The sequence below is a fragment of the Magnolia sinica genome, chromosome 1 (genome assembly GCF_029962835.1).
Source record: "Magnolia sinica isolate HGM2019 chromosome 1, MsV1, whole genome shotgun sequence".
Taxonomy (NCBI): Eukaryota; Viridiplantae; Streptophyta; class Magnoliopsida; order Magnoliales; family Magnoliaceae; genus Magnolia; species Magnolia sinica.
In genome coordinates, this window is record NC_080573.1 from 6,855,127 (window position 1) to 6,868,108 (window position 12,982).

General features: G+C 40.4%; 1 protein-coding gene across 2 annotated transcripts; it reads right to left on the reverse strand.

Annotated features, from left to right (window-relative positions):
- Positions 1 to 380: 380 nt before the first annotated feature.
- Positions 381 to 4,763, reverse strand: LOC131237944 (disease resistance protein At4g27190-like). 2 transcript variants are annotated; one of them, XM_058236061.1, is made up of 2 exons: positions 1,628 to 4,763; positions 381 to 887 (listed from the first exon to the last, which is right to left on the reverse strand). In XM_058236061.1, the coding sequence occupies exon 1, from the start codon at positions 4,535 to 4,537 to the stop codon at positions 1,649 to 1,651; it is 2,889 nt and encodes a 962-aa protein (XP_058092044.1). In that variant the 5' UTR covers positions 4,538 to 4,763; the 3' UTR covers positions 381 to 887; positions 1,628 to 1,648. The 2 variants fall into 2 exon arrangements, with proteins under 2 accessions (XP_058092044.1, XP_058092036.1); XM_058236053.1 differs by lacking the exon at positions 381 to 887 and adding an exon at positions 1,074 to 1,209.
- Positions 4,764 to 12,982: the final 8,219 nt, after the last annotated feature.

Genomic DNA, 12,982 nt, shown 5'->3' on the forward strand with positions numbered 1-12,982 from the left:
AGGTTCCACAGTCAAGATCATCCTCTCAGTGTGATTATTGGAGCTTTTCAAATCTACAACAGCACCCATCTATTGGACATAGGCCGGAAATTTTCTATCCTCATCCAAACTCCTGACCCTTTCCTATAAACAAGGAGAAGTTCTCTTGTGAAAATTATCGCAAGAAACCACGAGAGTACAGAGAGAAAAGAGAGAGAACAATATTATCCATCCAGCCCGTGCTTTTAACGACACAAGCCGTAGATCGAAATGTAGGGGCCATTTATACTGTAAATTTAGAGGAGTGATTAGACTTATCTGCTCCAATGCTGTTAGGCAGACCCAAAGAGCGAAATTGGCGAACCTGAATGTCAAATTAAATACTATAACAGTTTATAACATCCCAATCAAATTACATTCCTAATCAATTCCAAATTTCCAATGCAACCCAAACCATTGTCAAAAGCGAGTATGGAGCAGAGTTGTGACAGATAAACAATCCAGAGTATCAAATCCGCATCGAAACATACCATTAGAGATTACAACTAAATTAAATAAAACAATAACAATGCGATTTATGCAAATTCTAAGAAAGTTGGCATAACAAGTCTTGAGTGTAATTGAAGATCGTTGTGGTTAAAACAGATGCAGAAATCGAACCACCATCTCCAGTAAGCTTCCTATCCTGCCATCAATGTCATTATGTTGAATTGTAAAGTTGCATAAATCTGATAATGGCTCTTGCAAGTTCTCAATCTCCTTCTGATTTATGTCCCTTGATCCAAAACCAAAAGTCTCGTGGTTGTTTGTTGTTCAAACTTCAAAGATGTGAATCTTCATGAAAGTTCACTTCTGCTGGAAATTAGGCCCGTGATGCATTTGGCATCTTGATCTCTAATACATAGTTACTGTCAATACAAAGGCATTATGTATTAAAGATAAAGATTTCTAATAGATTACTATCACTAATTAAAATGAGAAGAACTCATTTTTAGGCATCTACCAAACAGGGCCTGAGAAGGGGAATTGAAGTACCTTAAAAGCAAAGAAATTATGAGGTCCACAGTCCTGCACATCAGAAAATGTGCAATTTCAAAAATGTAGTGTTTTGTATGTGTGGGGCCTATGCTTCAGGTATCTGATCTGTTGATCCGATGGGAGTGCTCCCTATAGTCTAGGGATGGCTCTATAGTCACCTGAATTTACTGAGCCCAATACTTCCATGGGAGCCTACAAAATGGTTGGTTATTAGAGAAAACTAAGCCCAATTGGATTCAAGAAGCAACAAGCAAAAATATCCGGAGAAACAGAAGAAGCCATTTGCGGCACACATGCCAATATGGCACACATTGTAAATCCTGGCCATTCATTAGGTGGGGCACCCTGTGGAAATTTCCAGGCATAAAAATGATACAGGTTGGCGCATACATGAGAAATTGGATGACTATAAAAAATGATTTGGTGGGCCATCTTTCAATATATGTGTGGCCGACGAGATGTGTCAACCTGCCTCATGAATGGCCCAAGTCCAACACAAATGTTGCATATCGGCATGTGCGGCGAGAATCACAGCTTCGAATTCTTCACTTATGAATTACCTACGAATTTCTCGACAAGAAATCATTAATCGAATATCACACTAACATACCATCTTGATTCGACTCTGGCTCTACATTTGTCGGGGGAGGTTCCATTCATGATATTTCTGCTGAAAGAGGGACTTGGTGTTCTCGTTTTCCCACTCTAAAGCAGCCAACCAGTCCCTCTCTCCTTTGATCTTCTCTATGGAAGTGAACAAGGGCAGCTTCTTCAATAACGGACATCTGAACACCTCCATCTCTTGCAAGTTCATAGCAGCCAACACCGTACTAGAGATAATTCTTGTTAATTTATATAATCTCTCAAACCTTAGCCTGCGTAATTGTGGAAATAGATTGTCTGGCAGTGTTTCACCTTCAACAATCTCCAACATCTCATCACAACTTCGGACTGTAAGTTCCTCCAACCTGTCTAGATGTTCTGCCACACTAGAAGAGAAGAGACACCTCAACTTGTCGCAGTATGAAACTTCTATTGATGTTAGGTTTCGAAGTCTTCCCTGTGGAACTTCCCCCTTGAATAGAATTTCCAAGTCCGGTAACCCATTCACGTTTAACCACTCCAACCGTTGCAATGCACCTTCTTCCACCTCTCTCCAGTCTATAACACAGTCCACTCCATTGAAGTCGTAGACTTGGAGCTGTCTTAACTTCTTCGACTCGCCCACTACTTGAGAAACCCGTGTTAGACCACTGCATGATGCAAAACCCAAGCCTTCTGCATGTTTTATCATTGCCCTACTCCCAGGTGGGAAATGGTGACATTCATGTATGCGCACAGAGTTATCACTGCTTAGGCGATCAAAGACCCAATCGTTACCGACATGGAAAGCAAAATTTCTGAATCTTGACCATCGTCGACAGAACACGTCATGCTCCAGGCAGTCGATGTTCGGTATTGTGATATCAAAAGTAGACAATCGTGTCAACGATGCTACCTCACCTAGCGAAGCTTCACCCATGACCTGTGGTTCAGCTGCTGTGCTCCAATTGATATATGTTTTAAGCAGTCTTAGTTCCTCTAGACGAGACAATCTAGATAATACATTGTTTGGAATACTTATAAGACAATCCAAGTTTGATAAATCCAACTGCTTAAGTTTCACCAAATTTCCAAATCCCTCAGGCAGATTGCTTATGGCAGAGCAAGAGAGATCTACAAATTCGAGTTCTTTTAGCTGTTCAAATGGTGGTAGCTCAAGTAAACTTCTACAACGTTTTAAAATCAATGCACGTAAATTCACTAACAAAGACAAGGACATTGGAAGCGATTCAATGGCAGTGTAGCTTAGATCAAGAATCTGAAGTTTAGGCATGAGATCAAAGAAGTTATTAGGAATTATCTTCAATTGGGTATTTTTTCGAAGTAATAAGGATTCAAGCTTAGGACAATTGGGCCGCATCGGAAGCTCCTCTATTTCATTCGACATCAATGAAATCCTCCCCATCTCCTCCCACATCTCCTCCTTGGGAGGCACCTTTAGTTCCATGCGAGCTCTCACCAGAAATTTTAACTCCTGAGACGTCGACGTTATCCATATCGCCAAGTCACGAATTAAATCATGCATCTTGACATGTGTGTCCCCGGATACCCCCTCCTCAAGGAGGCATGCCTCCTTGATTCTTTCGATGATGGCGTGTCCTTTGTTTGAAGCATCTTCAAAGCTTTCAACATTGTCTATATAACCTTCCATGGTCCAAAATTTGAGTAGTTTTGGTATTCTTATGTTATAATCTTCTGGAAATAAAGCGCAATACAAGAAACATCGCTTGTGCTTATCATCTTCCAAGTGATCATAACTAAGTTTCAGAGAAAGGAATACATTTGGCTCCATACCTTGAATCTCAGGTGCAGATCCCCTCAATGCTCTTAGTGCATCCAGCCACAATTCTTTCTTGTCCTTGCGACGCATAGCTCGTCCCACCGTAATGATTGCAAGTGGTAAACCACTACACTCATTGACGACTTCCTCAGCTAACGGTTGAATTCCAGGCAAACGAGCAACATCCCCAGCTTTGTCACAGAACAAATTCCATGATTCCTCACTCGTAAGAGTCTTGACTCGGATATGTTTGTCAGCCTCCATTGCATTGCTTACTTGAATAAATCGCGTGGTTATTGCAATCTTGCATCTATTCTGCCCATTTGGAAGAGGAATCCCAGCTTCCTCCAAGTCGAAATCTCGCCAGAGATCATCTAGGATGAGCATGTACTTCATGTCCTTGAGCGTAGTAAAGAGCTTGTCTCTCTTCTGCTCGCCATCGAGAAAAAACAAATTCAATTCATGCCCAATTTCCTTCTGGATTCTCTCTATCTTCAATTCCTTGGAGACAGTTACCCATAGTACAATGTCGAAGTCTTGGGTTCCAACCAACCTATTGTTAATGGCTTTCATGAGGGTAGTTTTCCCGATTCCACCCATTCCATAAAGACATATGATCCGACTCTCTTCATCTTGCAAGCATTGCCATATCTCTTCTAAGGTCTGCTCAGAGGTGCTCTGCCCGGGAGGCAATGACTCCTGCTTCTCTGCCACCGTAGGTCGTGGAGGACTCAAAGTCACCTCACCAAGAGGTGTTTTCTCATTTAGATCTTTAACCTCATCGAGAATTCGAACTGCCCTTTTACCCAATCTATAGCGAGAGAAGTAATTGGTGCAGAGTCCATTCAAGAATGTTGGTCTTTGCTCGAACTCGGATTTTATCGAATCAACTTCATTCTCGATGTTGCTTGAATCATTAATCCAGTGTTCCGCTTGATGGTTCAGCTTCCTTCTTTTCTTCAATGGCCCGTCACCATCATCTCCTTGGATGTCCTTGCGCTTGCACTTTAGTTCTTCGGCAGCTCTCGTTAAGGCCTCTAGATGGGCATCGGCGTTTATGACATAATCCAACTGCTCAGCAAGAGGAGGCCATAGCCATTGAATGATCTCCACAGCATGGTCCTTCAGATACTCCATAGTAGAAACAAGATAATGGATGGATAGATGGATGGGGTCTTTTGAAACTTAAAAGAGTATGGAGGGGTCCTTCAGACACTCCATGGTAGATCCATGGATGGACGAATTGGGTTACGTTTTAACTTGAAAGAATGTCTAGAAATGCAACATCTAATGTTCAAACCTGGTTAGAGGATGAGTGATTTTTTTTTTTTTTTGGGGGTGGGGAGTGTAATTTCGCTTTCAAAAGGTATCAGAAGAGGAAAGGAAAGGATCTCTAAAGCATGGAAGGAGCGTACTAAAAGAGCTGTGTTGTAAGGAAAAGAAACAACTACAATAGTGGAAGTTGTAAGGAGAAAATGAATTATGACCAGGAGTGAAGAAAAAAAAAAACCCTACTACAATGGAAGAAGCTGGAAGGAGAAAATGAAGTAAGAAAAGAGGTGAAGTGAGAAAAAGAAACAACTATATTTGAAAAGAGAAAATGCAGGTAAAGAAACAACTACGTACAATGGACGAAGTCGTTGGATGGTATTCAAGGATCAGATGCAGTGCTTCTAGAGACATGTGAGCTGCCATGTCTCCATGCAATTTCTGCAGAAAAGACAGGTATATGTTAAATCGAAACCCTTCATTTGGTAGTCCATAGTTTGAATTGGGCCATAATCTAAAATTCACTTCGTTTGGATAATCTTAAACCATTTAGCTCTAGAAAAGAAGTCTACAGTATACGACAATCGTAGCAGTGTCTTGTATTTATTGAGAAATTTCCTCCATCGGTTGGTTTAATGAAAGAAATATTTTTAATGGTCACCAATCAAGATGAGTCTAAATAAATGAATGGTTCGGATGATTATAAATATGTGACACGTGTATGATACATGATCTAAGAGTACCAAAATGTTGTGCCTCCAGCGGCAGTGGAATCTTTTCCTTACCAAAGGTATTTTCACTCCAGTCGATGTCATAGAAATATTTAGAAGTATTGATGATTAAAAAAAAAAAAAGGTAGTTTGCTGAAAGGGGTCGCCCACACGGACACGCTTTAGGATGCTACTGCCTTGTGTCCCACCACGTGATGATCCAGACCGTTAGTTTATAAGATCGAATTCTATATGGCCATGCATGTTAAAAGATCTATATGATTTTGAGATCCTCACCATCCATGAGCTAGAAACTATTTTTGAAGCATTATTTCTTTGCCACCTCCACGTATGCAATTTTTTGGATTTGGTCAATCCACGGTGATAATTTCGAGATGAACGGTCTGGATTATTTTCTTGCGGAGCCGAACGGGCCAGTAGGAAAAAAAGGTTTCGCGAGCATGTAGGGAACGCTCCTCAAACAAAAAAAAAAAAGGCGTGGCCAAAGTGGGTGGGCCCATTGTGATGATCTGACTACATCCACTCCGTCCATCCGTATTTAAAGTTTATTTCAGGGACGGTTTGATTTTCTAAATCTAATGTAAATGCCAGGCAAATAAGTTATTATTATTCTTCTAGGCTGTTTGAAAATGCATCTGTATTTATGATAGAAAACTGGTTCAAAGGGATGGTTTAAATTTTTAGGAAATTTTTAAAGGTAAGCGTTTGATTTCCTAAATCCTATGGTGTGGTCCACTTGAGCTTTGGATGTGCCTCATCTCTTTTGTCATGCCCTAAATTCATTTGGGATTATAGATGGACGGCGTGGATGAGTCACGTACGTTACAGTAGGCCCCACGTATATCTGACAGAGTTCTCGGTTTTAGCACCCAAAAAATAAAGCGTGAAATCAAAAGAAAATAATTTCAGTAAAAACTTTTTGTGCCACGAAATCTTTAGATTAAGATAATATTTGTATAACTCCATCGTCTTCGTAACCTTATCAAGAAGTTGGATGGAAAGTAAACATTCCGGTAGTATCCATGAAGTTTTTAATGGTGAGGATCCAAGAAATACTTTTCCCTTGGTGTGGTCCACTTAAGATTTTTTTCAGTTTCTTTTCTGGTATAATTTCCTGAAAGAAAGTCTCAAAATGTTTGGACAGTGTGGATCTAATTAAAATACATCACTATGGGTCCCACAATCAGGAGTCCCACCCTCCTCGGTGGATCCGGGTTCCACCGTAGCTGCGCCCACATAAAAAGGTGGAAAAGTCCACTGGGCCTACAGGGACGCGGTTTGCGTTGTGGCTACGAAACCACGTAGCTCGAATCCCGCCGTGCGTGGATTGGGTACTACCCTTGATTGTACCCAGCTCAGCACAGAAAGGTTCCCTTATGGAGTACCGTTATGTATTTGTTTTATCCACACTGTCCATCCGATTTTCCTTATCATTTATATTATAACGTAAGAAAACTATACAGATCCAAAGTTCAAATGGACCACAAAATAAAGATTAAACACTTACCGTTGAAGACTTCTTAGGGGCCACAGAAGCTATTGATCAAGATGATATTTGCGTTTTCTCTTCATCCATATCCATGTGACTTTATTGACATGTTGGATGGAAAATAAACATTAGGGTGTACACTAAAAAGGTTTCAACGGTGGACATCATTATCGCCACTGCTTCGATTGGTGTGACATATTTGAGCCTTCGATCTATCTCAATTTTGGGATTATAATATAAAATGATATGAAAAAATGTATGGACCGTGTGGATAAAACCCATACATCACGGTGACCCCTCAGAGGCCCAGTCTTAGACGTGGCTGCAGGATTTGTTAGACCATGTATAACGTTGTAAGAGATGAGCCCATCTAGTCCCTACTCGTCCAACCGGGTAATAGCGTTGTCACCACGCGGTTGCATAACTGTAGCACGTGCATCCTTCGGCTTTGAATTCCAGTGCTCTTCAGGCAATGAATTATGACAGAGACAGATTAGATGCTTCGTCAGGGTGTAAAGGATATATGCGTGTGGTTAGAAATTACTTACGTGACGGAGAAGTAATTCCATTTACACCGTTCAAATCATATGGGTCCGAGTTTAGATGGGTCAACTTTAGATGGGTCATGATCCAACAATAGGCTTCTTTGGGAACAGTGGATTGAACGGTTACAAATGAAAATATCCAATGGTTCCGTTCCCATGAGGAAGAGCTACGAATCAGTTGTTTATATATATATATATATATATATATATATAGAGAGAGAGAGAGAGAGAGAGAGAGAGAGAGAGAGGAACGCTCAGCTAATTCGCACGTCGGCATGTGTGAACTTTACTATCAACTCATGTAAGGTAGATGGTGGGGATGAAATCGTTCTTTAGTGCCAGCTTAAAAAAGCAAGTTTTCTTATCTGCACGCCTCTTCACCTGCTCTCTGAAAGATGCGGCAGAAGCCTTTTCACATAAAATTCTTCCACTAGAATGATAGGTGAGTCCCTCCATGATGTTAATGATAAATTCATATTGTCCTTACATTTTTAAAAATAATTTTATGATATAAACCCAAAACTGAGGTAGATTAAATTCTCAAGTGGGCCACATGGTATTGATTGAACTCTCACCATTAACAACTTTCCAGGGCTACCAAAATTTTGGATCAAGTTGATATTTACTTTTTTTTTCCATTATCCAAGTCTACATGACCTAATCTACAGGTTGGATGTCAAATAAATATCACGGTGGGCCCTAAAAAATATTTTACGGTGAGAATCATTATCACCGTTACTTCCTGTGGTGTAGTCCACTTGAGATTTGGATCTACCTCAGTTTTGGGATAATGCCATGAAATGATAAGGAAAAATGGATGAACGGGGTAGATTTCTCAAAAACATCATGGTGGGTCCCACCTAAATTTCCAACAAACTTTGCAAATACGTGCATCGTTAGGGGACGTGGATTGAATACCGATGGAATGGATTGGCTACTCCCCCCCACCAGTCAATGGCTGGTGGTTGGGGTGCTCTGTGGACCCACCATGATATATGTGTTTTATCCATGTCGTCCATCTATTTTTTCAGATCATTTTATGGTATGAGAATAAATTTAGGTATATTCCAATCTCAAGTAGACCACATTACATGAAATAATGTTGAATGAGCGTTGGCCATTAAAAACCTTTTGGGGGCCATAAAAGTTTTTTATCAAGCTGATTTTTGTTTTTTCCCTTCATCTGGGCCTATATGACCTAATCAACCGATTGGATGTCAAATAACAAGTACAGTGGGCCTTAGGAGGATTTTAATGGTGGATATCCAATTACAATTGTTTTCCTGTGGTATGGTCCACTTGAGATTTATATCCCTCTCATTTTTTGAATGAATACATAAAATGACCCGTAAAAATGGATGAAATACATACATCATAGTGGGGTCCACAGAGCATCAACCACCAGCCACCGGGCTGGTGGCAGGGGAAGTAGCCAATCCGTTTTCGGATACCAACCGAGGGACGCGGATTTCCTGCGAAAGCCTTTTGCAGGAAGTTCCTGCGCTTGGAACCCAAGTGGGCCCACTGTCATATTTGTGAGAAATCCTCTCCGTCCATCCGTTTTTTTAGATCATTTTAGGGGACAAGACTAAAAATTATAAGGAAAAAAGACTCAAGTGGGCCGCACTAAAGGAAAAGGTAGTTAGGGAAATTTCTACTGTTGAAACCTCCTTAAGTTCGACAATGATGTTTACATGCCATCCATACCGTTAATAACGTCATTTGTACTGGGATGAACTAAAAACACAAATAATAGCATGATTCAAAACTTTTTTGGCCCCACGAATATTTCAACTATGGATATTCAATTATCATGTTTTTGGCCCACTTAAGAATTAGATACAGTTCATTTTGGGCCTCATATCTTAAAATGAACTCAAAAAATAGATGGACGGATAGGATTTCTCAAAAATATGACAGTGGGCCCCACTTAGGCTTTTGTAGGAGATCCGCGTCCCCGACTGGGGTTGAGTAGCCGACGCGGATTGGATACTGATAGAGGTTGAGTAGCCACGGTCGTTACTGAAGTGACGTCACCAAGTTCTGTGTGCCCCACATGATGGATGTGTTATAAACCTTCTTAAGTTCGACAATGATGTTTACATGTCATCCATACCGTTAATAACGTCATTTGTACTAGGATGAACTGAAAACACAAATGATAGCATGATTCAAAAAATTTTTGGCCCCACAAATATTTCAACTGTGGACATTCAATTATCATGTTTTCGACTCACTTGAGAATTGGATACGGTTCATTTTTGGCCTCATATCTTAAAATGAACTCAAAAAATGGATGGACGAATAGGATTTCTTAAAAATATGACAGTGGGCCCCACCTAGGCTTTTGCATGAAATCTGCGCCCCCAACAGATGTTGAGTAGCTGACGCGGATTGGATACTGATAGAGGTTGAGTAGCCAGAGTAGCTACTGAAGTGACGTCACCAAGTTCTGTGTGCCCCACATGATGTATGTATTATATTCCCACCGTCATCCATACCGTTAATAACGTCATTTATACTGAGATGAGCTGAAAACACAAATAATAGCATGATTCAAAACTTTTTTGACCCCACAAATATTTCAATTGTGGACATTCAATTATCATGTTTTCGGCTCGCTTGAGAATTAGATACGGTTCATTTTTGGCCTCATATCTTAAAATGAACTCAAAAAACGGATGGACGGATAGGATTTCTCAAAAATATGACAGTGGGCCCCACCTAGGCTTTTACAGAAAATCCGCGTCCCCAACAGATGTTGAGTAGCTAACGCTGATTGGATACTAATAGAGGTTGAGTACCCAGAGTAGCTACTAAAGTGATGTCACCAAGTTCTGTGTGCCCCACATGATGTATGTATTATATTCCCACCGTCCATACATTTGGAGAGATCATTTTAGGATATGGTCCAAAGAAAGAGGTAGATCCAAGGCTGGAGTGGACCCCACCATAGAAAACAATGGTGAGAGTGACGCCCACCATTGAAACCTCCCGCACCGATTAGCTGCTGATAGGTTGAGTAACAGACTCCCTGATGAAGTGAACGTCACCAAATTTTGTGGGCCACACCATGATGTATGTTTTGTATCTACACCGCCCATCCATTTGGAGAGATCATATTAGTGCATGATCCAAAGAACGAGTCAAATCCAAAGATCTAGTGAACCCCTCCACAGAAAATAGTGGGGAGAGTGATGCCCACCATTAAAAAGTTCTGAGGGCCACAAAAGTTCCCGATCAAGCTAATATTTGTGTTTTCCCTTCTTTCATGTCTGTGTTAACATGCTAATAGATTGGATCTCAAATAAAAAGTATGGTGGACCTTTTGAAGGTTTCAACGGTGGGCGTCACTCTCACCACTGTTTTCTATGGTGGGGTCCACCCCAGCCTTGGATCTACCTCGTTCTTTAGGCCATATCCTAAATTGATCTCTCCAAATGTATGGACGGTGGGGATACAACACATACATCATGTGGGGCACACAGAACTTGGTGACGTCACTCCAGTAGTGACTCTCGCTACTCAACCTCTACCAGTATCTAATTCGCGTCAGCTACTCAACCTCTGTCGTAATGCGGATTTCCTGCGAAAGCCTTTGGTAGGAAGTACCTGGGTAAGGATGCTGGGTGGGGCCCACCACCATGTTTTTGGAAAATATACTACGTCATCCGTTTTGCAAACTAATTTTAGGACAAGTGACAAAAAATGAGGTGGATCCTAGACACGACAAGGCCACACAAGAGGAAACAGTAGGGATTTAGTGAGAACCGTTGAAACATTTTTCTGACCATAAAAGTTTTTTTTCAGGATAATTTTTTTGTACTTTCACTTCATCCCTATGTTAATGACCTTATAAACGGTTTTAATGGCATATAAACATCAAGGTGGAGCCCAGGAAAGTTTCAACGGTAGGTATTTCTTTCCCCAATTTCCCTCTCCTGTGGCCCACTTTAGTTTTGGATCCACCTCATTTTTGGTCGATTTTCCTAAAATGAGCTCAACAAACGGATGAACAGAGTATATTTCCCAAAAAGCGTCACCCAGCATCCTTGCACAGGAACTTCTTGCGAAAGGCTTTAACAGGAAATCAAATCCGCCCTTAATGACGCACGCAATTTGCAAAGTTCGTTGGAAATCTAGGTAGGGCCCACCATGATGTTTTTGAGAAATCTACCCCATCCATCCATTTTTCCTTATCATTTTAGGGCATTATCCCAAAACTGAGCCAGATTCAAATCTCAAGTGGACCACACCACAAGAAGCAGCGATGATAATGATTCTCATCATTAAATTTTTTTAGGGCCCACCATGATATTTATTTGACATCCAACCTGTAGATTAGGTCATGTAGACCTGGATGATGGAAAAAAAGCAATTATCAGCTTGATATAAAATTTTGGTAGCCCCAGGAAGTTTATAATGGTGAGAGTTCAATCAACACTGTGTGGCCCACTTGAGAATTTGATCTACCTCGATTTTGGATTCTTACTATAAAATTATTTTTAAAAATGTATGGACGGCATAGATTTATCACTAACATCTTGGTGGGACCCACCTAGCATTTCAGCGGAAGAATTTTATGTGAAAAGGCTTACACCGCATCCTTCGGAGAGTGAGTGAAGAGGCGTGCGAGTGAAGGAAACTTTTTGAAGCTCACGCTAAGAGTGCCTTCATCCATACTGTCTACCTTATCCGACAGTTGATAGGAAGGTTCACACGTGATGACATGCGAACCGGTGCGTAGCTGAGCGTTCCTCTATATATATATATATATATATATATATAGAGAGAGAGAGAGAGAGAGAGAGAGAGAGAGAGAGAGAGAGAGAGATTTTTTTTATTTATTTTATATAGAAACATGTGGATAACTTTTGTTGAGCTCTTGAGTAGGTTATATTAATGATTATATCTGTGCTCACCCGCTCATCGTGTAGTGCATGCTAGGCTTAGGTTTATCTATATGATAATTTTTAATTTTTGTTAATTTTTGTTCTTTTGATCGAGTCTCGTGACAACACATTCCATGTATTTAAAACTGTAACTACATATATAATTAATAAAATTATAGATGCAAAAAATAGGATGTGTATTGAAATATAATAGACTAATATTATAATGAATATATTAACATGTATACATCCCAACAACACGACTGATCCCACTTGGGATGGGTTTGGGTTTGGGTTGAGAATTCCCAACCCTCAGGTTACGTTGTGATTTGGGGAGGGATGTCGTGAGGTTAATCACCGTCTTCCTCAAGGGATATATACTCCAAATCAACGGAGCTCTCGACTGGTACATTAAAAGTTTAAAGGGTTGGAGGACATTTATAAATGGTTCTCATTTAATATACATGCCATTCAAGCAATTTATATGATAGACTAATTAATATTAGATGACACCCAAAAAAATTAAAGAAACAAAAATCTTAGAATAGACCATTTCAAACTTTTGATCATTTTAACTCCCTAGGCCTGGCGCGAGCCCAGTCTAACTCTCTAGGCCATAGGTAGCTAGGGTCAAAACCTTCGAGCTATAATGCTAA